Below are 23,704 nucleotides of genomic sequence, written 5' to 3'. Positions count from 1 at the left end.
TACTTCTACTTCTGCTACATTATACTTCTGCTACTACTGTTACTTCTGCTGTTTCTGCTTCTACTACTGCTACTGCTGCTACTGCTGCTACTTCTGCTACTACTGCAACCTCTACTGCTACTGCTGCTACTTCTGCTGCTACTGCTGCTGCTGCTACTGCTACTACTACAGCTGCTGCTATTACTGCTACTACTGCTATTGCTGCTACTTCTGCTGCTGCTACTGCTGCTACCACTGCTGTTGCTGCTGCTACTTCTGCTGCTACTGCTGCGACTTCTGCTACTACTGCTGCTACTGCTACTGATGCTGCTACTTCTGCTTCTACTGCTGCTACTGCTACTGCTGCTGCTACTACTGCTACTGCTGCTACTGCTGCTGCTACTGCTACTGCTGCTGCTACTGCTGCTACTTCTGCTACTGCTGCTACTTCTGCTACTGCTGCTGCTACTGCTGCTGCTACTTTTCCTACTGCTGCTACTGCTGCTACTTCTGCTACCTCTGCTACTGCTGATAATGTTGCTACTGCTGCTACTTCAGCTACTGCTGCTACTGCTGCTACTTACATTTAAGTAATTTAGCAGACGCTCTTATCCAGAGCGACTTACAAATTGGTGCATTCACCTTATGACATCCAGTAGAATAGTCACTTTACAATAGTGCATCTAAATCTTAAGGTATCCTAGGTATTCCTTAAAGAGGTGGGGTTTCAGGTGTCTCCGGAAGGTGGTGATTGACTCCGCTGTCCTGGCGTCGTGAGGGAGTTTGTTCCACCATTGGGGGGCCAGAGCAGCGAACAGTTTTGACTGGGCTGAGCGGGAACTGTACTTCCTCAGTGGTAGGGAGGCGAGCAGGCCAGAGGTGGATGAACGCAGTGCCCTTGTTTGGGTGTAGGGCCTGATCAGAGCCTGGAGGTACTGAGGTGCTGTTCCCCTCACAGCTCCGTAGGCAAGCACCATGGTCTTGTAGCAGATGCGAGCTTCAACTGGAAGCCAGTGGAGAGAGCGGAGGAGCGGGGTGACGTGAGAGAACTTGGGAAGGTTGAACACCAGACGGGCTGCGGCGTTCTGGATGAGTTGTAGGGGTTTAATGGCACAGGCAGGGAGCCCAGCCAACAGCGAGTTGCAGTAGTCCAGACGGGAGATGACAAGTGCCTGGATTAGGACCTGCGCCGCTTCCTGTGTGAGGCAGGGTCGTACTCTGCGGATGTTGTAGAGCATGAACCTACAGGAACGGGCCACCGCCTTGATGTTAGTTGAGAACGACAGGGTGTTGTCCAGGATCACGCCAAGGTTCTTAGCGCTCTGGGAGGAGGACACAATGGAGTTGTCAACCGTGATGGCGAGATCATGGAACGGGCAGTCCTTCCCCGGGAGGAAGAGCAGCTCCGTCTTGCCGAGGTTCAGCTTGAGGTGGTGATCCGTCATCCTTCAGCTACTGCTACTGCTGCTGTTACTGCTGCTACTTATGCTGCTACTGCTACTTCTTCTACTTCAGCTACTGCTGCTGCTACTGCTTCTACTTATGCTGCTACTGCTACTTCTTCTACTTCAGCTACTGCTGCTGCTATTGCTTCTACCTGTGCTGCTACTGCTACTTCTTCTACTTCAGCTACTGCTGCTACTTATGCTGCTACTGCTACTTCTTCTACTTCAGCTACTGCTGCTGCTACTGCTGCTACTGCTTCTACTTATGCTGCTACTGCTACTTCTTCTACTTCAGCTACTGCTGCTGCTACTGCTGCTACTGCTTCTACTTATGCTGCTACTGCTACTTCTTCTACTTCAGCTACTGCTGCTGCTACTGCTGCTACTGGTTCTACCTCTGCTGCTACTGCTACTGCTACTGCTGCTGCTACTGCTGCTACTGCTGCTGCTACTGCTGCTACTGCTGCTACTTATGCTGCTACTGCTACTTCTTCTACTTCAGCTACTGCTACTGCTACTGCTGCTACTGGTTCTACCTCTGCTGCTACTGCTACTTCTTCTACTTCAGCTACTGCTGCTACTGCTGCTACTGCTACTTCTTCTACTTCAGCTACTGCTGCTACTGCTGCTACTGGTTCTAGCTCTGCTGCTACTTATTCTGCTTCTGCTACTTATGCTGCTACTGCTACTTCTTCTACTTCAGCTACTGCTGCTACTGCTGCTACTGGTTCTACCTCTGCTGCTACTGCTACTTCTTCTACTTCAGCTACTGCTGCTACTGCTGCTACTGGTTCTAGCTCTGCTGCTACTTATTCTGCTTCTGCTACTTATGCTGCTACTGCTACTTCTTCTACTTCAGCTACTGCTGCTGCTACTGCTGCTACTGGTTCTACCTCTGCTGCTACTGCTACTTATTATGCTTCTGCTACTTATGCTGCTACTGCTACTTCTTCTACTTCAGCTACTGCTGCTGCTACTGCTGCTACTGGTTCTACCTCTGCTGCTACTGCTACTTATTATGCTTCTGCTACTTATGCTGCTACTGCTACTTCTTCTACTTCAGCTACTGCTGCTACTGCTGCTACTGGTTCTACCTCTGCTGCTACTGCTACTTATTATGCTTCTGCTACTTATGCTGCTACTGCTACTTCTTCTACTTCAGTTACTGCTGCTGCTACTGCTGCTACTGGTTCTACCTCTGCTGCTACTGCTACTTATTATGCTTCTGCTACTTATGCTGCTACTGCTACTTCTTCTACTTCAGCTACTGCTGCTACTGCTGCTACTGGTTCTACCTCTGCTGCTACTGCTACTTATTATGCTTCTGCTACTTATGCTGCTACTGCTACTTCTTCTACTTCAGCTACTGCTGCTGCTACTGCTTCTACTTATGCTACTACTACTGGTATTTTTGCTTCTGCTACTGCTTCTGCTACTGCTGCTGCTACTGCTGCCATTGTTTCCACTTGTTAGTCCCTCACTGCATGGTGTTGTTCGGTCCTGATGGAATAATACTGATAAAAGAGGTGAAAGCACACAGCAGTGTGCTGGTTGTGGTATTAAAGAGAGGGAGAGGAGTGTGAGCTGTGCATGTCTAATGGTGTCCTGATTCATTTAGGAATGAATGTTCTGGGGCCAATAATGAATCCCTGCAGGATGTGATGGTGTCAGCGGGAGAATAAAGGATTAAAACAGAAATAACATTGTGGAAGAATAATAATTAATAGATTCTGATCCTGGTAAAACAGTCAGAGGCCTTAAAGGAGAATTTAGTTTTTTTACAACCATGTAAATGGCATGTTGTGGAAGGGTCCAGATACTTTTCTTTGTGATTTTTCTTTTTTTGAGAAACTTGACCCAACCAGCGATTCACTTCGGCATCCTTGTTGTACAGTACTGGGGCTCTGAAAAACATGAACAACGGCTCCATAAAAACCCAAATACTGTATGTCCTTTTTAAAACTAAAAAGCTCTCAAAGTTATATTAAATGTTGTTGCGACTCGAGTGATACCTTCCTGTCCATTCTAGCAGCAGGCTACACAGAGAATGGAACCGTTACATACGCGAAGCAGCTTGATTTGTAGATGAACTTTGAAATTACACTATTTCAATTTCCAATATAAGGACATGGACATCGGAGAAAAAACGTGTCTGGACCCTTCTAAAACATGACATTTACATAAATAATATATATATTTGATTGTAAAAAGCTAAATTATTATTTTAAAGAGCAGAGAGGAGGTAGGGACTGAGCAAGGTAGGGAGAGAGAGAGAGAGAGGGGGACAGGGAAGGGGTAGAGAAAGGCAGAGAGGGGGATAGAGAGAGAGACCCTCCTTGGTCTGTCACCAACCAAGGAGGGCCTACAGCAGCACCTAGATATTCTGCACAGATTCTGCCAAACCTATAATGGTGTTCCAAAAAAGGTCCAGTTGCCAGGACCACAAACACAAATTCCATCTAGACACCGTTGCCCTAGAGCACACAAAAAACTATACATACCTTGGCCTAAACATCAGTGCCACAGGTAACTTCCCAAGTTGTGAACGATCTGAGAGACATGGCAAGAAGGGCATTCTATGCCATCAAAAGGAACATAAAATTTGACATACCAATTAGGATCTGGCTAAAAATACTTGAATCAGTTATAGAACCCATTGCCCTTTATGGTTGTGAGGTCTGGGGTCCACTCAGCAACCAATAATTCACAAAATGGGACAAACACCAAATTGAGACTCTGCATGCATAATTCTCCAAAAATATCCTCTGTGTACAACGTAGAAGACGAAATAATGCATGCAGAGCAGAATTAGGCCGATACCCGCTAATTATCAAAATCCAGAAAAGAGACGTTAAATTCTACAACCACCTAAAAGGAAGCGATTCTCAACCCTTCCATAACAAAGCCATCACCTACAGAGAGATGAACCTGGAGAAGAGTCCCCTAAGCAAGCTGGTCCTGGGGCTCTGTTCGCAAACACAAACACACCCCACAGAGCCCCAGGACAGCAGCACAATTAGACCCAACCAAATCATGAGAAAACAAAAAGATAATTACTTGACACATTGGAAAGAATTCATTAAAACAACAGAGCCAAGTGGCTAAACAGAGAGTACACAGTGGCAGAATACCTGACCACTGTGACTGACCCAAACCTAAGGAAAGCTTTGACTATGCACAGACTCAGTGAGCATAGCCTTGCTATTGAGAAAGGCTGCTGTAGTCAGACCTGGCTCTCAAGAGAAGACAGGCTATGTGCTCACTGCCCACAAAATGAGACCGAACCCTTGAAGAGCAGAGAGGGATGAAGGTAGGGAAGGAGGGGTGCAAGCAGTGATTCTGGCTCCCAATTTGTTCTCACTTTGCTCCAGTAATAAGATCCAGAACTCCCCTCTACCATGAACCAGATAATTAATTCCTAGGGAAAAACTGTGAAGAGGGACTTTCTCTCTCTCCCCTCTGTGAGTCTCTCTAAATAAACATTTTCAATTTAAATTTAGAGGGCTTTATTGGCATGGGAAATGTGTTTACATGGCCAAAGCAAGTCGAATAGACAATAAACAAAGGGGAAGGGAAATAAACAATTAGAAATTAACTCTAAACATCGCACTCATAAAAGTTTTCAAAGAATATAGACATTCTCTCTCTCTTGATGTATAACATGAAGGAGGGGCCAGAAAGCATCGTTACATAAATAGCAGACTTTCCTTTATGGATGTTTTTACATTTAGACTGTAAAAGTAAGGAGCATGGATAGGGAAGGGTGCCAGCCGACCAGAGGGGGGTAGAGGGGTGTAACTGAAATGACATGGCAATGCTAATGCCCCCTAAGGAAAAATAATATGAGCTCCAGTATATTTATTAATCATTACTTTGGTTTTTAGCTGTGCTTTACCCTTGTAAGTCTTTCTCTTGCTGGTATATTTTGGACCGTAAGATCTCTGTTGAAATGTCTGTTTGAATAGCCTCTTACTTTTAAATATTTGTTTTACCCATGGCATCTAGAATTAGTCGTTATAGAATTAAATAAGTGGCTCTATTGATTATAGACCACTAGCCTGAAGGGTGCTTCTCATAGCAGCGCATGGGGAGGGGAGATCTGTGAAATGTGGCACCCAGGGCAGTCCATTGGTTTGTGTTGTTCTTAGAAACCCAATGTCTCTAAGGCCCCTCTGAGGCAGGCAGCATAACTATGACTCAGGTCATTCTAATTTCCGTTACCCGTAACCTGCTCACTTTCCTTCATTGTCCTATCAGACCTATCCCGTCCAGCAACTCCTCTGGAATGTGGCGATAAAGGCTTTTCCTGCCATTGTCTTCTGTCAGCTTCCATTCCACTGTTCCCTAACTCATCGTCGCCTTGGTGAGGGTGAACTCCTCCCCTTCTCAAGCAGCAGTTACTGAATAAACATACTTTTCCATTAGCTTTTATCTGCTTCCCATTTGAGTGTGAGTCACAATGTGCTAACTCTCGTTTATTCACCCCCTCTCTCTTTCTGTCTTTCTTTCAGAAACATGTGAAGACCCTGGTAAAGATACAAGCACGAACCTTTGAGAAGACAAAGTGGAAGGTAGCCTAGCTTCCTTCCCTCACATTCCTCCTCCTGTTTACTCTGCTGTTGCCTTGCTGCAAGCGTCCCTAGAGGTATGGAGGGCCGATGGTCGCGGCGGGTAACACGACGCAGCAGCAGGACTTCCCCAGCGGGCCCTAGAGGGGGCGCTGTGCTGGCCATGCTGGGCCTGTGGCTGTTAGCTGTCGCTGCCACCGTGTGCCAAGGCCAGATCACCTTCACCAGCTTCCACCCGGAGCGCCGGGAGTGGGCCTTCAACCACCTTACGGTCCACCAGACAACGGGGGCGCTCTACATCGGAGCGGTCAACCGCGTCTACAAGCTCTCTGGTAACCTGACCCTCATGGTGTCCCACGACACAGGCCCTGAGGACGACAACAAGGCATGCTACCCGCCCCTCATCGTCCAGCCCTGTTCTGAACCCCTGACCTCCACTAACAACGTCAACAAACTGCTCCTCATAGACTACAGTCAGAATCGTCTGCTGGCCTGCGGTAGTCTCTACCAGGGAGTCTGCAAGCTCCTGCGTCTGGATGATCTCTTCATCCTAGTGGAGCCGTCCCATAAGAAAGAGCACTACCTCTCCAGCGTCAACCAGACAGGAACTATGTACGGGGTCATCGTGCCCTCCTCCAAGGGCCAGGATGGGACTCTCTTCATCGGGACGGCCGTAGATGGTAAACAGGACTACTTCCCCACCATCTCCAGTCGTCAGCTCCCCCGCGACCCAGAGTCCTCGGCCATGCTAGACTACGAGCTTCACACGGACTTTGTCTCATCTCTGATAAAGATCCCGTCAGACACGCTGGCGCTGGTGTCCCACTTCGACATCTACTACGTGTATGGCTTCGCCAGCGGCTCCTTCGTCTACTTCCTGACCGTCCAGCCTGAGACGCCGGAGAACAGCATGTCATCGGGTGGATCCTCCAACGACCTCTTCTACACCTCGCGCATCGTCCGCCTCTGCAAGGACGACCACAAGTTCCACTCGTACGTCTCCTTACCCGTGGGCTGCGTGAGGAACGGTGTGGAGTATCGTCTCCTGCAGGCCGCCTACCTGGCCAAGCCGGGCCGTGTGCTGGCCGCCTCGCTCAACATCAGCACCACGGACGACGTGCTCTTCACCGTATTCTCCAAGGGCCAGAAGCAGTACCACCGGCCACCAGATGACTCGGCGCTCTGCGTGTTCACCATCAAGGACATCAACGCCCGTATCAAGGAGCGCCTGCAGTCCTGCTACCAGGGAGAGGGCAACCTGGAGCTCAACTGGCTGCTGGGAAAAGACGTGCAGTGCACTAAAGCGGTGAGTTTACAGAGGACACACACACACACACACACATACACACACTGGCCTTGACAGAATAAAAGGCCCAGACAAAGGTTCCAGAACTACAGAGGAACATACTGTGCATACTTCACAGTTCTCTCTCTGTAATCATACCCCAATGTCCATTATGGCTCACTAGTGTCATGGTCTATAGTTACCATTTCTACAGAGAACAATGACAGTGCAACCTTTTACATTCTCAACAAATGTTCAAAAGCTAGACTCGTCTTACACAAACCTGTCATCATTATTCCGTTTTGTTGTCCATCCACACCCCTGTTTTCACTAACAAAAAGGTTATGTGAAGCAGGCAGCTCTCTTCCACAGAGAGTTCACATCAGCCTCAGTTGGTTGTATAAAGCCAGAGGAATGCTCTCAGCTCAGCTCTAATAACCTGGGTAACAGTCTGTTTGTGCTGACATTCCACTCCTTCCCACTCCATGTTTGGCATATGACACGGAGTACAAGGAGTGGAATGTCAGCTCTAATGTTTCCTCTAGACATTAATCAACAGGGCAGCAACCACAGCTCATCAATGACCCTAGAAACCACAGGGTTGTGTCTGAGACTGAGAGGAACTATGGTGAATGCACACACTCATAATAGTAACACACAGCAATCAAGATAACTACCTTTGACTGCTCTACAGATGTAGGATCTTAGTTTGCACGATACTTTTGCTGCAATGCACGGCATTTACAACTTGTAGTGTATTTGAGGTTTAAAAAGGCTTCTGAAGTTTGTAATTTCCACAAGTTTTTGACGTTTCAGACTTACTTTTCCCTTTAGAAAAATCTATCAACCCTTACAAAAATTATAATCCAAATTATAATTCACATTTCCTGTTTCTGCAAGATTATTTTCCTGCTCTAGCAAACTGTCTGAAATTAAGATTCTACATCTGTACTTTGCAGGGGTACAACACTTTCTGTTATCAAATCATTCTCACACTACATGTAATTAGGCCTAATTGTTTTGCAGCTCCAATAGGGGGGAGCAGAACAGGAACATTTAAGACTCTGAATGACAGAGAAAATGTTCACAAATGAATGTGGGGATTTATTTTCCTTGGCAACCATCAAAGTGATAATATTCTCCTCTAGCGCAATCCAAATAAACACTCTGCCCTCGTAGATGGGGGAGGGAGGGGGGGGGAACAAATGAGAGCGAGAGAAAGAAAGAGGGCAGGTGAGCTCAGCTCATGGTAGTGTTACCAGCAGCTAGATCCCACACCCCCCTCTCTGAAACCATAAGCGTTCTGTAACACCAGGCCATATATCTGCTGTAGCATCTTCTTACGTTTCTTTATTTGAATTCAGTCCCATGAGGCATCTGTCCTGGCTGCTCCTTTATGGCTTTGTTCTTTTTGCTAATATGAATTAAGTGCATAGTCTCTACGACATGTAATGCATATGAGTGTGCAATGGGCTATAGGGTGGCATTGCCTTCAAGTCTTTTTTAAAAGTGTGTGTGTGTCTGTGTGTGTGTCGTCTTTCTGTCTATGTACGTCTGTGTGTTGGTGCCTGTATATAGTGTATGTGCGGGCCAGGGGGGGGGTTCAGGGTATGAATAGGATTATATATTTTTTACGTATTGATGATATACCCGTTGAGATCAGAAGTGTGTGGTTGCCTTTGTGCTCGTCCCCCGGGCCACTCTATTGACTGCTTATATTAACATCACTAAATTCCCCATTAGTGCAATGTCAGAGGTGATTGTCAGGCGGAGGGAGACGTTATCGGGGGCCTGCGCTGTTTGGTTTCATTAGCAACAGAGAGAGACAGAGAGAGAGAGAAAACCCTTTATGGTTGTGAGCTGGGGTCTGCTCACCAACCAAGAATTTACCAAATGGGACAAACACTCTGTGTACAACGTAAAACACCAAATAATGCATGCAGAGCAGAATTAGGCCGATACCTGCTAATAATCAAAATCCAGAAAAGAGCCATTCAATTCTACAACCACCTAAAAGGAAGCGATTCCCAAACCTTCCATAACAAAGCCACATTTCTCCATATTTCTCTCAGATTACACAAAGAATTCAAAAAACAATTTTTTATAAAATTTTGATCAACTCCCATATCTACTGGGTGAAATATGACAGTGTGCCATCAAGGCAGCAAGATGTGTGACCTGTTGCCACAAGAAAAGGGCAACCAGTGAAGAACAAACACCATTGTCAATACAACCCATATTGATGTTTATTTATTTTCCCTTGTGTACTTTAACTATTTGCACATCGTTACAACGCTGTATATAGATATAATATGACATTTGAAATGTCTTTATACTTTAGGAACTTGTGTGAGTGTAATGTTTACTGTTCATTTTTGTTTATTTCACTTTTTTAATTCATTTAATTTGCTTTGGCAATGTTAACATATGTTTCGAATGCCAATAAAGCCCCGTGAATTTAATTTAATTTAATTGAGAGGGAGAGAGAGAGAGAGAGTGGGAAAGATGGAAAGAGAGAGAGGGAGAAAGAGAGGTGGTATGGAGGCATTCTCTTTAACCATGGAAGTAAGTTCAGATGTATGGCCTCTCTTTTAGTCCCCAGGAGAATCCCCCATCAGCCCCCAGTGGGACCATCATCACTACCCAGACCCCCTACACCATTCTCTCCATTCTTTTTCAGCCCTCATTAGAATGTTCCTCAAGTACTCCCAGCCACATTCCATAGTACCCTCCCTTCTCTATTCTCTACTAGCCAAGGAAACACATGTCTAGCGGCTAGCCCAGCAGATCAGGAAATGTAGGAACGTAGAGACTCTTTCCTGCTGTCTGTTGAGGACTGGTCAATAAATCCAAAGTGTTTAATGGATGATGCACATAGATGTCCACAGATGAAGAACTCTGAAAGCCCGTCCACATTACACCCCAACAGCGGGACATGTCCTCTGGAATGCTAACCTTGACTGTGTTTTCTTTCAATCTCCCTCAAGGAGAGTAAATGCTTTTGTACTCGAGGCAGAGGTTGTGACCAGCTGCTTTTCTAAAGAAGAAAAAGCAATCTTCTAAATGAACTAGTTCTATACCACAAAATATACCCATGTAAACATAGCTAAAGTGTATTGAAAATCCATTACATGGAGGTTAGACTTGGTCTGTACTGTCAGGAGGCACACAGTCACTCCAAACCCTGATGACTGCCTTCCTGTGTATGTAGAGGAACCACACTCTGATGGGCCTTTCTGCTAATTACTAGTAACTCAACCCTCCCCCAGAGCAGGAGGTCCCCCCCAGGTTTGGGAAAACCTGCTCCAGAGCATTTGTGTTTAAAGAGGAGCTACTATTGATTGAGCCCTCTGTAGGTCTCCTGAGAGGGAACTGAACCCGTGTCCACATCCTTGTTACCTAGCGATGGCTACCCATAGTGTTGTCATGGGAATGAGAGGTCAGGGGGTCGAGGGGGACCGTGTGAATGGCTAATCAGACACTTCGCCTCAGTATCCACATTTCGATTATTCTTTAGGAAGTTTATCTATGTCAATTATAGGGAGTGTATGTAGCCTTCACTTTTCCATCAAAATGGTTTGAATTTGAGACATCATCTTGTATTTTTTAATATCACCATAAAAGTTGACAAGCCTGAACAGTTCTGAATTTCACAAGTGGATATACCCCCCTGTCCATTTTACCTGCTGTGATTGGTTCAATATGGATTAAAATGCCACCAGTCATTGGTGTATTGTATTTATGGACTCTGACAATGATAATCCATGTTGTTAGCATTACATACATCCCACAGTGAAATCTACTGACTCCAGATCTCCATCTCCAACATTTATTGGTAGTAGAAACCATAAACAAGAAACCCTCAAAACCCATAGGAAAGTGCTTTTGGAAAACACGACCACATAAGATGCAAAGGGATTTAGGTTTCCAGCCAAGCCTACTAAGCATACATCATCTAAACAATTTAGAATCAGAACCAAATGCTCTGAATCCCGTACTCAGAGTCTAGACTACAGGAACTGATGCACATGACATTGGTTTGAGTCTGAGGGAGTAATTTTATTGATAAGTTAAAGTGTCTGAGGTCTGTTTCTCAGGCTCTTTTATAGCTCCAACTATAGATCTCTCATCTGATTCAGACTGCTTCTCTCTGTCTGTGACAGACACAGATCCCCAGATAGGGTCTCTGCACGCTGAAACATAAACCAGCTCAAATCATTTCAGACATGTTGTACCTTCACCGAGTAACAGACATAAATATTGCTAAACACCGGCATATAGCTGCCTGTCTCCTGCTTAGCTTTCATATGACCGTGGAGTGGGCCCACTTTCTCCATCCATGCTCTTTTGAGAGCTGTGAAGAAAGGGAGATGATGTTTGTTCCACAAGGATAGGGTGGCTGAGGGTGCGAGTCTACAAGGCTGAAGCTTTTATGCCCGACAGCATTATCTCTTTTCACTCCGCTTATGGCTTTACGCTTTACGAGGCTTTACGAGTGTAGCGTGGTGTGCTGTTGTGTAGCATCGCGAGGGAGATAGTGTTACACCAAACCCTTAAACTTAACCCTAACCTTAACCCAAGCCTTAGACTTAACCCTAAACTTAACCCAAGCCTTAGACTTAACCCTAACCTTAACCCTAACCTTAACCCTAACCTTAAACTTATCCCTAACCTTAACCCAAGCCTTAGACTTAACCCTAAACTTAACCCAAGCCTTAGACTTAACCCTAACCTTAACCCTAACCTTAAACTTAACCCTAACCTTAACCCAAGCCTTAGACTTAACCCTAACCTTAACCCAAGCCTTAGACTTAACCCTAACCTTAACCCGAGCCTTAACCCTAACTCTTAACCCTAACCTTAGACTTAACCCTGCCTTAACCCAACCCTTAACCCTGACCTTAACCCAAGCCTTAGCCCTAACCTTAACCCAAGCCTTAGCCCTAACCTTAACCCTAACCTTACACTTAACCCTAGCCTTAACCCAACTCTTAACCCTAACCTTAACCCAAGCCTTAGTCCTAACCTTAACCCTAACCTTAAACTTAACCCTAACCTTAACCCAAGCGTTAGCCCTAACCTTAACCCTAACCTTACACTTAACCCTAGCCTTAACCCAACTCTTAACCCTAACCTTAACCCAAGCCTTAGTCCTAACCTTAACCCTAACCTTAGACTTAACCCTAGCCTTAACCCAACCCTTAACCCTAACTTTAACCCTAACCTTAACCCAAACCTTAACCCTATCCTTAACCCTAGCCTTAGCCCTAGCCTTAACCCTAGCCTTGTCCCTAACCTTAACCCTAGCCTTATCCCTAACCTTAACCCTAGCCTTATCCCTAACCTTAACCCAAGCCTTAGCCCTAACCTTAACCCAAGCCTTAGCCCTAACCTTAACCCTAACCTTACACTTAACCCTAGCCTTAACCTAACTCTTAACCCTAACCTTAACCCAAGCCTTAGCCCTAACCTTAACCCTAACCTTAAACTTAACCCTAACCTTAACCCAAGCCTTAGCCCTAACCTTAACCCTAACCTTAGACTTAACCCTAGCCTTAACCCAACCCTTAACCCTAACTTTAACCCTAACCTTAACCCAAACCTTAACCCTATCCTTAACCCTTAGCCTTAACCCTAGCCTTAGCCCTAGCCTTAACCCTAGCCTTGTCCCTAACCTTAACCCTAGCCTTATCCCTAACCTTAACCCTAGCCTTATCCCTAACCTTAACCCTAGCCTTATCCCTAACCTTAACCCAAGCTTTAACCCAAGCCTTAACCCTAACCCAAACCTTAACCCTAGCCTTAACCCAAACCGTAACCCTATCCTTATCCCTAGCCTTAGCCTTAACCCTTAGCCCTAGCCTTAACCCTAGCCTTATCCCTAACCTTAACCCTAGCCTTAACCCTAGCCTTAACCTTAACCCTAACCTTAACCATACATAACCTTAACCCTAACCTTGACCCTAACCCTAGCCTTAGCCCTAGGCTTAACTTAAAAAGCACATTTTGTTTTCATACATTTTTAGGATATACAGTTGAAGTCGGAAGTTTACATACATTTAGGTTGGAGTCATAAAAACTTGTTTTTCAACCACTCCACACATTTCTTGTTAACAAACTTTCGTTTTGGCAAGTCGGTTAGGACATCTACTTTGTGCATGACACAAGGCATTTTTTCAACAATTGTTTACAGACGGATTATTTCACTTATAATTCACTGTGTCACAATTCCAGTGGGTCATACATTTTCAAACACTAAGTTGACTATGCCTTTAAACAGCTTGGAAAATTACAGAAAATTATGTCATGGCTTTAGAAGCTTCTGATAGGCTAATTGACATATTTTGAGTCAATTGGAGGTGTACCTGTGGATGTATTTCAAGGCCTACCTTCAAACTCGGTGCCTCTTTGCTTGACATCATGGGAAAATCAAAAGAAATCAGCCAAGACCTCAGAAAAAAACTGGAGACCTCCACAAGTCTGGTTCCTCCTTGGGAGCAATTTCCAAACGTCTGAAGGTACCACGCTCATCTGTAGAAACAATAGTACGCAAGTATAAACACCATGGGGCCACGCAGCCATCATACCGCTCAGGAAGGAGACACATTCTGTCTCCTAGAGATGAATGTACTTTGGTGCGAAAACTGCAAATCAATCCCAGAACAACAGCAAAGGACCTTGTGAAGATGCCAGAGGAAACGAGTACAAAAGTATCTATATCCACAGTAAAATGAGTCCTATATCGACGCAACCCGAATGGCTGCTCAGCAAGGAAGAAGCCACTGCTCCTAAACCGCCATAAAAAAGCCAGACTACAATTTACAAATGCACATGGGGATAAAGATCGTACTTTTAGGAGAAATGTCCTCTCGTCTGATGAAACAAAACTAGAAATGTTTGGCCATAATGACCATCGTTATGTTCGGAGGAAAAGGGGGAGGCTTGCAAGCCGAAGAACACCATCCCAACCATGAAGCACGGGGGTGGCAGCATCATGTTGTTGGGGTGCTTTGCTGCAGGAGGGACTGGTGCACTTCACAAAATAGATGGCATCATGAGGCAGGGAAACATCTCAAGACATCAGTCAGTAAGTTAAAGCTTGGTCGCAAATGGGTCTTCCAAATGGACAATGACCCTAAGCATACTTCCAAAGTTGGACAAGGACAACAAAGTAATATAATAATAATAATATCAACAAAGTCAAGGTATAGGAGTGGCCATCACAAAGCCCTGACCTCAATCCTATAGAACATTTCTGGGCAGAACTGAAAAGGCGTGTGTGAGCAAGGAAGCCTACAAACCTGACTCAGTTACACCAGCTCTGTTGGGAGGAATGGGCCAAAATTCACCCAATTTATTGTGAGAAGCTTGTGGAAGCCTACCCAAAATGTTTTACCCAAGTTAAACATTTTAAAGGCAATTCTACCAAATACTAATTGAGTTTATGTAAACTTCTGACCCACTGGAAACGAAAAGCTGAAATAAATCATTCTCTCTATTATTATTCTGACATTTCACATTCTGAAAATGAAGTGGTGTTCCTAACTGACCTAAAACAGGGATTTTTTTTACTCTGATTAAATGTCAGGAATTGTGAAAAACTGAGTTTAAATGTATTTGGTTAAGGTGTATGTAAACTTCCGACTTCCAACTGTAGCTGTGGTAACTAGTGGAAACCCTGCCACGCACACTGTGGCCTTGGTCACCACCATAGACACATCCCAGCCCCTCCCTCCTCTGATGTGATTTGATGTGGATCTCCATTCCCAACCAAATGAAGGACAGTTTAAATGAGTCTGACGACACCGTCGTGATTCTGCATAGTTTAGATTTCTGTTGAGGAGGAGATTTTATCAGACATTTTGGCAGGTAATTTTTCTCTTCGAGTGAGCAGTCCTCCAGCCTGATTCTCTAGTTATTTCACTGTCCATTACATCAATAACTGTGTATGTTTTCCTGCAGTGTAGAGAAGCTCTGTATGGTAGAAGCCATACTTAGTAAGCAGACTCTCCTCCTCCTGCCCTGATGTGATCATATCCCTGTGTAATGAGGCAGGGTGAGTGCAAGGTGGGGCTCGTTCAAGCACAGCAAAGACATGTCTACCAAGTGGAACAGAAAGACAGCAAAATGTACATCTGGCAGCCAGGGAGAAGGATGCACTAGGATCCACTGTGTCTCGTTCTGTCTCTCTCCCTCTTTCTTCCCCCATCTCCTGCTCTCTCTCTTTCTCCCTCTATAACCTTTCTCTCTCCATCTATAACCTCTCTCCCCATCTATACCCTCTCTTTCTCCGTCAATACCCTCTCTCTTTCTCCATATATAATCACTCCTTTTCTCCATCTATAACCTCTTCATCTATAATCTCTCTCTCTCCATCTGTAACCTCTCTCTCTCCATCTATAATCTCTCTTTCTCCATCTATAACCTCTCTTCTTTCTCCATCTATAACCTCTCTTCATCTATAACCTCTCTTTCTCCATCTATAACCTCTCTTTCTCCATATATAACCTCTATTTATCTATAACTTCTCTTTCTCCATCTATAACTTCACTCTTTCTCCATCTATAGCTTCTCTTTCTCCATATATAACCTCTCTTTCTCCATCTATAACCTCTCTTTCTCCATATATAACCTCTATTTATCTATAACTCTTTCTCCATCTATAACTTCACTCTTTCTCCCTCTATAACCTTTCTCTCTCCATCTATAACCTCTCTCCCCATCTATACCCTCTCTTTCTCCGTCAATACCCTCTCTCTTTCTCCATATATAATCACTCCTTTTCTCCATCTATAACCTCTTCATCTATAATCTCTCTCTCTCCATCTGTAACCTCTCTCTCTCCATCTATAACCTCTCTCTCTCCATCTATAATCTCTCTTTCTCCATCTATAACCTCTCGTTCTTTCTCCATCTATAACCTCTCTTCATCTATAACCTCTCTTTCTCCATCTATAACCTCTCTTTCTCCATATATAACCTCTATTTATCTATAACTTCTCTTTCTCCATCTATAACTTCACTCTTTCTCCATCTATAGCTTCTCTTTCTCCATATATAACCTCTCTCGCTCTTTCTCCATCTATAACCTCTCTTCATCTATAACTTCACTCTTTCTCCATCTATAACTTCACTCTTTCTCCATCTATAACTTCTCTTTCTCCATATATAACCTCTCTCGCTCTTTCTCCATCTATAACCTCTCTTCATCTATAACCTCTCTTTCTCCATCTATAACTTCTCTTTCTCCATCTATAACCTCTCTTCATCTATAAACTCTCTTTCTCCATCTATAAACTCTCTTTCTCCATCTATAACTTCACTCTTTCTCCATCTATAACTTTTCTTTCTCCATCTATAACTTCTCTTTCTCCATCTATAACTTCTCTCTTTCTCCATCTATAACTTCTCTTTCTCCATCTATAACCTCTCTTTCTCCATCTATAACTTCACTCTTTCTCCATCTATAACTTCACTCTTTCTCCATCTATAACTTTTCTTTCTCCATCTATAACTTCTCTTTCTCCATCTATAACTTCTCTCTTTCTCCATCTATAACTTCTCTTTCTCCATCTATAACCTCTCTTTCTCCATCTATAACTTCACTCTTTCTCCCTCTATAACCTTTCTCTCTCCATCTATAACCTCTCTCCCCATCTATACCCTCTCTTTCTCCGTCAATACCCTCTCTCTTTCTCCATCTATAATCACTCCTTTTCTCCATCTATAACCTCTTCATCTATAATCTCTCTCTCTCCATCTGTAACCTCTCTCTCTCCATCTATAATCTCTCTTTCTCCATCTATAACCTCTCTCGCTCTTTCTCCATCTATAACCTCTCTTCATCTATAACCTCTCTTTCTCCATCTATAACCTCTCTTTCTCCATCTATAACCTCTATTTATCTATAACTTCTCTTTCTCCATCTATAACTTCACTCTTTCTCCATCTATAGCTTCTCTTTCTCCATATATAACCTCTCTCGCTCTTTCTCCATCTATAACCTCTCTTCATCTATAACCTCTCTTTCTCCATCTATAACTTCTCTTTCTCCATCTATAACTTCTCTTTCTCCATCTATAACTTCACTCTTTCTCCATCTATAACTTCACTCTTTCTCCATCTATAACTTCTCTTTCTCCATCTATAACTTCTCTCTTTCTCCATCTATAACTTCTCTTTCTCCATCTATAACCTCTCTTTCTCCATCTATAACTTCACTCTTTCTCCCTCTATAACCTTTCTCTCTCCATCTATAACCTCTCTCCCCATCTATACCCTCTCTTTCTCCGTCAATACCCTCTCTCTTTCTCCATCTATAATCACTCCTTTTCTCCATCTATAACCTCTTCATCTATAATCTCTCCTCTCCATCTGTAACCTCTCTCTCTCCATCTATAATCTCTCTTTCTCCATCTATAACCTCTCTCTTTTTCTCCATCTATAACCTCTCTTCATCTATAACCTCTCTTTCTCCATCTATAACCTCTCTTTCTCCATCTATAACCTCTATTTATCTATAACTTCTCTTTCTCCATCTATAACTTCACTCTTTCTCCATCTATAGCTTCTCTTTCTCCATATATAACCTCTCTCGCTCTTTCTCCATCTATAACCTCTCTTCATCTATAACCTCTCTTTCTCCATCTATAACCTCTCTTTCTCCATCTATAACTTCACTCTTTCTCCATCTTGAACTTTTCTTTCTCCATCTATAATGTCTCTTTCTCCATCTATAACTTCACTCTTTCTCCATCTATAACTTCTCTCTTTCTCCATCTATAACTTCTCTTTCTCCATCTATAACTTCACTCTTTCTCCATCTATAACTTCTCTTTCTCCATCTATAACTTCTCTTTCTCCATCTATAACCTCTCTTTCTCCATCTATAACTTCACTCTTTCTCCATCTATAACCTCTCTTTCTCCATCTATAACCTCTCTTCACTCTTTCTCCATCTATAACTTCACTCTTTCTCCATCTATAACTTCACTCTTTCTCCATCTATAACCTCTCTTTCTCCATCTATAACTTCACTCTTTCTCCATCTATAACTTCTCTTTCTCCATCTATAACTTCTCTTTCTCCATCTATAATCTTTTTCTCCATCTATAACTTCTCTTTCTCCATCTATAACCTCTCTTTCTCCATCTATAACTTCACTCTTTCTCCATCTATAACTTCTCTTTCTCCATCTATAATCTCTCTTTCTCCATCTATAACTTCACTCTTTCTCCATCTATAACCTCTCTTTCTCCATCTATAACCTCTATTTATCTATAACTTATCTTTCTCCATCTATAACTTCACTCTTTCTCCATCTATAGCTTCTCTTTCTCCATATATAACCTCTCTCGCTCTTTCGACATCTATAACCTCTCTTCATCTATAACTTCTCTTTCTCCATCTATAACTTCACTCTTTCTCCATCTATAACTTCTCTTTCTCCATATATAACCTCTCTCGCTCTTTCTCCATCTATAACCTCTCTTCATCTATAACCTCTCTTTCTCCATCTATAACTTATCTTTCTCCATCTATAACCTCTCTTCATCTATAACCTCTCTTTCTCCATCTATAACTTCACTCTTTCTCCATCTATAACCTCTCTTTCTCCATCTATAACTTATCTTTCTCCATCTATAACTTCTCTTCATCTATAACCTCTCTTTCTCCATCTATAACTTCACTCTTTCTCCATCTATAACCTCTCTTTCCCCATCTATAACTTCACTCTTTCTCCATCTATAACTTCTCTTTCTCCATATATAACTTTTCTTTCTCCATCTATAACTTCTCTTTCTCCATCTATAACCTCTCTTTCTCCATCTATAACTTCTCTTTCTCCATCTATAACTTCTCTTTCTCCATCTATAACTTCTCTCTTTCTCCATCTATAACTTCTCTTTCTCCATATATAACTTCTCTTTCTCCATCTATAACCTCTTTCTCCATCTATAACTTTTCTTTCTCCATCTATAACTCTTTCTCCATCTATAACCTCTCTTTCTCCATCTATAACTTTCTTTCTCCATCTATAACTTCTCTTTCTCCATCTATAACTTTTCTTTCTCCATCTATAACTTCTCTTTCTCCATCTGTAACTTCTCTCTTTCTCCATCTATAACTTCTCTTTCTCCATATATAACTTCTCTTTCTCCATCGATAACCTCTTTCTCCATCTATAACTTTTCTTTCTCCATCTATAACTTTTCTTTCTCCATCTATAACCTCTTTCTCCATCTATAACTACTCTCTTTCCATCTATAACCTCTTTCTTCATCTATAACCTCTCTTTCTCCATCCATAACTGTTCTCTCTCCATCTAACTTCTCTTTCTCCATCTATAACTTCTCTCTCCATCTAATACTTCTCTCTCAATCTATAACCTCTTTCTCCATCTATAACTTTTCTTTCTCCATCTATAACCTCTCTTTCTCCATCTATAACTTCACTGTTTCTCCATCTATAACTTCTCTTTCTCCATCTATAACTTCTCTTTCTCCATCTATAACTTCTCTTTCTCCATCTATAACTTCTCTTTCTCCATCTATAACTTCTCTTTCTCCATCTATAACTTCTCTTTCTCCATCTATAACTTCTCTTTCTCCATCTATAACTTATCTTTCTCAATCTATAACCCCTTTCTCCATCTATAACCTCTTTCTCCATCTATAACCTAATTCTCCATCTATAACTTCTCTCTTTCTCCATCTATAACCTCTTTCTCCATCTATAACTTCTCTCTTTCTCCATCTATAACCTCTTTCTCCATCTATAACTTCTCTTTCTCCATCTATAACCTCTTTCTCCATCTATAACTTCTCTTTCTCCATCTATAACTTCTCTTTCTCCATCTATAACTTCTCTCTCTCCATCTATAACTTCTCTCTCTCCATCTATAACCTCTCTTTCTCCATCTATAACCTTTCTCCATCTATAACTTCTCTTTCTCCATCTATAACTTCTCTCTTTCTCCATCTATAACCTCTCCATATTTAACTTATCTCTTCATCTATAACCTCTCTCCATTTATAATCTCTCTCTCTCCATCTATAACCTCTCTCTCTCCATCTATAACTTCTCTTTCTCCATCTATGACCTCTCTCCATTTATAACCTCTCTCCATCTATAACTTCTCTTTCTCCATCTATAACTTCTATCTCTCCATCTATATCTTCTCTTTCTCCATCTATAACCTCTATTTATCTCTAAGCTTGCTTTCTTTTCCATCTCTAACCTTTCTCTCTCTCTTCCAGCCGGTGCCCATCGATGACTCGTTCTGTGGTCTGGACATCAACCAGCCCCTTGGCGGCTCTCAGCTGGTGACGGGACACACCCTCTACACAGAGACACGGGACCGCATGACCTCTGTCACCTCCTACGTCTACAACGGATACTGCGTGGCTTTTGTCGGCACCAAGAGCGGACGCCTCAAAAAGGTCAGTTACCGTTACTAGCAGTTGTGGTCAGTTACCAGCAGTTATCGTCAGCCACTGCTTTTGTTTCTAAAATGCTGACTTACAGTACTTAAGCCCATCACACCTTAGGGAGCATAGGCCAACGAAGACTCCTCTCCATCGCACTCTGTTCTGGGCAGTCTTCTCCAGCTCGCTTGGCTATTCTGGTGTCCCAGTTCAAGGTCCATATAAAGAGAACCCAGCCACTTCATCATTGTCGAAGCCATGGCCTCTGGAGACTGAGGAGTCTGTCCACTGACTGGTCTTCAGACCCTCAGACACTGTCAAGTGATGCTATTCTATTCCAGGGACTCAGTCTGGATGGAGGACAGTGTGGAAACTTTTCTCCTCCGTATTTAATGCTTTTAGTCCTGTGACAGAGGGGCAGGGGTGTAGAGTGGCAGGGGTGTAGAGTGGCAGGGCGTAGGGGGGCAGGGGTGTAGAGTGGCAGGGGTGTAGAGTGGCAGGGGTGTAGAGGCAGGGGTGTGGCAGGGCGTAGGGGGGCAGGGGTGTAGATTGGCAGGGCGTAGGGGGGCAGGGTTGTAGATTGGCAGGGCGTAGGGGGGCAGGGGTGTAGATTTGCAGGGGGCAGGGGTGTAGAGTGGCAGGGCGTAGGGGGGCAGGGGTGTAGATTGGCAGGGCGTAGGGGGGCAGGGGTGTAGATTTGCAGGGGGCAGGGGTGTAGAGTGGTAGGGCGTAGGGGGCAGGGGTGTAGATTGGCAGGGCGTAGGGGGGTAGGGGTATAGATTGGCAGGGGGCAGGGGTGTAGAGTGGCAGGGCGTAGTGGGGCAGGGGTGTAGAGTGGCAGGGCATAGGGGGGAGGGGTGTAGAGTGGCAGGGCGTAGGGGTGCAGGGGTGTAGATTGGCAGGGCATAGGGGGCAGGGCTGTAGATTGGCAGGGCGTAGGGGGCAGGGCGTAGGGGGAAAGGGGTCTAGATTGTCAGGGCGTAGGGGGCAGGGCGTAGGGGGCAGGGCGTAGGGGGCAGGGGTCTAGATTGGCAGGGCGTAGGGGGCAGGGTGTAGATTGGCAGGGCGTAGGGGGCAGGGGTGTAGATTGGCAGGGCGTAGGGGGCAGGGCGTAGGGGGCAGGGGTCTAGATTGGCAGGGCAGTGGGGGGCAGGGCGTAGGGGGCACGGGGTGTAGATTGGCAGGGCGTAGGGGGCAGGGGTGTAGATTGGCAGGGCGTAGGGGGCAGGGTGTGATTGTCAGGGCGTAGGGGGCAGGGCGTAGGGGGCAGGGCGTAGGGGGCAGGGGTCTAGATTGGCAGGGCGTAGGGGGCAAGGGTGTAGATTGGCAGGGCGTAGGGGGCAGGGGTGTAGATTGGCAGGGCGTAGGGGGCAGGGCGTAGGGGGGCAGGGGTCTAGATTGGCAGGGCATAGTTGGGCAGTGGGTGTAGATTAGCATGGCGTAGGTGGGCAAGGGTGTAGATTGGCAGGGCGTAGGGGGGCAGGGGTGTAGATTGGCAGGGCGTAGGGGGCAGGGGTGTAGATTGGCAGGGCGTAGGGGGCAGGGGTGTAGATTGGCAGGGCGTAGGGGGGCAGGGGTGTAGATTGGCAGGGCGTAGGGGAGCAGGGGTGTCGTTCCTCTGTAGTGCTCATTATGTTACCCCTTGTGGAAGGAGCTCTGTTCATTGCGGCCGTGCTGAATAACCTCCACTGGCCTATTAATTTTAATAGGGACCTTTATTCCTGCAACCCAGAGAGAGGGGGAGGCTAGAGAGAGCAGGCCCACACAAAACCCAGCCTCTGTCTCTGCTGGAGCGGCCAGACAATGCTGTCGGTTAAAGCTCCCGTCTGGCATTTGAAAAACAGCAGAATTGTTTTGAATGAAAATGACATTTGAATAGATTGTTAGATCCAGACTGTAGCTTTAAGGGCCGACAGTCCTCTTATCATGGCATATTTCACCCCACCGCCACCAAAACAAGCAGCTTATACAGCACCTAGTGGATCAGGTGCCTCTTATTCATGGGAATATTATAATGATGTTGCAGAAATTGGAGCGTGTTGCGTGGTGGAGAGCAGGCTACTTCATCATATGGTTAACCTGGCATTACACAGTCAGCACTGTTTTGGTATTGAAATAGACCTATTTAACAGTTGAGTGATGTATGTGTGGTCTAGAAGGGCTCCCTGTGTTGGGCTGCTGTCGAAGCTGCCTTGCTGTATGTCAATGATGTTGATGGTGGTTTGTGAGGTGAGTTTTTCCTGTACATTGTTATGTAAAGCTCTTTGAAAATCTGGAAAAGTGCCTTACTGTATCAATCCAATCAATTGCCATTGGTCATGGTGGTACTATGCGTCATGGATCCTCCTAGTGTATGGAAGCAGATTGTGGGATTTGTCAGCTGCGCCTTGGCTCCTCCCCCCTGGGAACTGTCACAGCTTGAGTGACAGTGTGGGCCTCTGTCACAAGGGGCCGGAGCAGGACAGATCCAGTCCTCCTAAAAACACCAGCTGTCACTCCTAGAGAGAGGATTAGAGGGAAGGTGAGCGAGAGATGGAGAAAGAGGGAGGAAGAAAGAGGTAGGGGTGGAGAGTGGGGGAAGGAGAGAGAGAGATGGAGAGAGAGGGCAGAAGAAAGAGGTAGGGGTGGAGAGTGGGGGACGGAGAGAGAGAGATGGAGAGAGAGGGCAGAAGAAAGAGGTAGGGGTGGAGAGTGGGGGAAGGAGAGAGAGAGATGGAGAGAGAGGGATGAAGAAAGAGGTAGGGGTGGAGAGTGGGGGAAGCAGAGAGAGAGATGGAGAGAGAGGGAGGAAGAAAGAGGTAGGGGTGGAGATTGGGGGAAGGTGAGTGAGAGATGGAGAGAGAGGAAGGAAGAAAGAGGCAGGGGTGGAGAGTGGGGGAAGGAGAGAGAGAGATGGAGGAAGAAAGAGGTAGGGGTGGAGAGTGGGGGAAGGAGAGAGAGAGATGGAGAGAGAGGGAGGAAGAAAGAGGCAGGGGTGGAGATTGGGGGAAGGAGAGAGAG

At 44.8% G+C, this 23,704-nt stretch overlaps 1 protein-coding gene across 1 annotated transcript in view; it reads left to right on the top strand.

Annotated features, from left to right (window-relative positions):
* LOC118360546 (plexin-A2-like) overlaps nt 1-20,737 on the top strand; it is an 80,451-nt gene extending 59,714 nt beyond the window's left edge. Inside the window, exons 2-3 of the mRNA XM_035739791.2 lie at nt 5,936-7,298; nt 20,537-20,737. Of these exons, the coding sequence (XP_035595684.2) occupies nt 6,072-7,298; nt 20,537-20,737 (1,428 nt within the window). The 5' untranslated portion in view covers nt 5,936-6,071. The remainder of the gene's footprint in view (nt 1-5,935; nt 7,299-20,536) is intronic.
* The last annotated feature ends 2,967 nt before the right edge of the window (nt 20,738-23,704 follow it).

This window comes from Oncorhynchus keta, chromosome 28, assembly GCF_023373465.1.
Source record: "Oncorhynchus keta strain PuntledgeMale-10-30-2019 chromosome 28, Oket_V2, whole genome shotgun sequence".
Lineage (NCBI taxonomy): Eukaryota > Metazoa > Chordata > Actinopteri > Salmoniformes > Salmonidae > Oncorhynchus > Oncorhynchus keta.
This window is presented reverse-complemented; position numbering and strand designations above follow the sequence as displayed.